Below are 1,975 nucleotides of genomic sequence, written 5' to 3' on the forward strand. Positions count from 1 at the left end.
CTTGGTAGGGAGTCCTGTGGGTCTCTGGTCTGACCTCTAGGGTTCACAGCGAGTCCGTTTGGTCTCCGGGCTAACCTCAAGGGCTTCCTAGCAAGTGCCGTCGGTCTCCCGGCCTGATTTAAAAGAACCATTAGTGTCTCTACAACACAAAAACAAAATAAAGTTTAAGGATGAAATCTTAAACTACTGAAGGCAACTTGGTATTGATGAGATCAGCATTTCTGATCATTCACCTTTAGAGAACCACCTTATTTGAGTTCTCTGCTGATGGTCCCTTTTCTTAGAGTGGCGTTTAAGCGTTTAAAAATTCCTGAACTAATAAGGAAAATATTATGTTCTCTAGATGCTGAAATTATTATTTTTTTAAATTTTGCACTAGGAAATATTTATTAAAAATTATTCTTTAATTTATTTCAGCTATCATTGCCTGTTGTGAATGCTAAGCTAGCTAGCATAGCCACCCATAACAGCGGTTTTTTGTTTCTCCGCCACTAGCTGAAGGTTCTTTTAACCGTTTTTCCTGTTGAAATTCTCTTCTTTTTGTTTGTCTGTACCTTGTGACCGTTTGCTATCCGCTGTTTTGTTTTTACACTAAACTTGGCATCCCGGCACTAATTGGTTCTCTGATTCAGAGATGAAAGAGTTCAGCGCAGATCGGCTCACCTGAGGGACGCGACCAGGAGGAACCTTTCCGTTTCAGGTGTGGAACATTTGAGCCTCAGCCTGCAGCGTGAATGAACAGCCGATGCGTGAATGAACAGCCGATGCGTGAATGAACAGCCGATGCGTGAATGAACAGCCGATGCGTGAATGAACAGCAGCTCAAGTGAAGACAACACGGACAGAAAATATTAAGTCAATAAAAGGCCTTAAAATGTGAGTTTTTCTAACTTTGTACATTCTGTTTGGTTTTATATTAAATAAAAACACATATATTTATTGACTTTTACTCAGAATTACCAAAATCTTTTTTTAAATGAATTAGTTAAACTGGATCTTGACCTATAAAGTGACAAAAATCCCTTTTCCCCCATAAACGTGTCTGGTAAATGGTAAATGTTCATCATGCTTTTTATTTTTGCAATAATTTATGAACACATTCTTACAAAATCTCCAACCGCTTTGTTTATTTCCATTATATGCTTAATCTATTGTTGAACAGATAAAATTAGATATTAATTTAGAAAATTTTTTTATATTTGGCTGCAATTCTGATTAACCCATTTACTAAAGTTTATAGCCAAGGTTTAAATCACTTTCATATCTTTATATTTCTTTAAATGTACACACAGTAAGCAGGATTTACAGTCTAAAAATCAGTTTAAATGGCACATGTGAACTTTCTGTAACATCAGGGAGCAAACTCAGCAAAAAACAAACAACACTTTCCACAGGACAAAAGTTGCAATGCAAATGAGCTTTAAAAATACACGAATAATTAGCACTTTCAGCTCTTTTAGGGTTTATTGATCTCAGTTTGCAAAGTGATGAGAAAAAGTCAATGTTTCTGGGAGAAACTCAATGAGTTTCTGCTGCAGGACAAAGTGGCTCTTTCACCTGCTGAGGAGATTTAAAGAAGTTTTAAGAGAAAAAAATTACATTAGTATAGTTATTTCACTTAAAAAAAAAAAGTAAATTAGTGTTCTTAATGTATTTTTTGGGGGATTGAGACAAACAAGGTTGTGAAGAGGAAGGAAAATGATTTCCTGAAAAGTGTGGCTTGAATTTGAGGTGATTGCGCAATACTGCCTTCAAAACTAATTAGTGAAATGTAATGCGAGTATTTCCCCTCCTCTTTGCATGAAACATAATTTCCCAGATAGAAAACTTTTTTCTTGATGATTTTTAATCATCAAGCATTTATCTGACTGTATTATACTGAGTTTTATTAGAATAAATTCAGCTTAAAAATGTCAGATTCAGTTGGATTTAACATTATAAAAAAAAAAAATTCCCTTCTCACCCTCCGCGGGTG

At 35.4% G+C, this 1,975-nt stretch overlaps 1 protein-coding gene across 1 annotated transcript in view; it reads left to right on the forward strand.

Moving 5' to 3' along the window:
- Positions 1-937, forward strand: part of LOC103475210 (girdin-like) — a 7,179-nt gene extending 6,242 nt beyond the window's left edge. Inside the window, exon 2 of the mRNA XM_008426654.2 lies at positions 633-937. Within this exon, the coding sequence (XP_008424876.1) occupies positions 633-738 (106 nt within the window). The 3' untranslated portion in view covers positions 739-937. The remainder of the gene's footprint in view (positions 1-632) is intronic.
- The last annotated feature ends 1,038 nt before the right edge of the window (positions 938-1,975 follow it).

Source organism: Poecilia reticulata, linkage group LG13 (genome assembly GCF_000633615.1).
Source record: "Poecilia reticulata strain Guanapo linkage group LG13, Guppy_female_1.0+MT, whole genome shotgun sequence".
Taxonomy (NCBI): domain Eukaryota; kingdom Metazoa; phylum Chordata; class Actinopteri; order Cyprinodontiformes; family Poeciliidae; genus Poecilia; species Poecilia reticulata.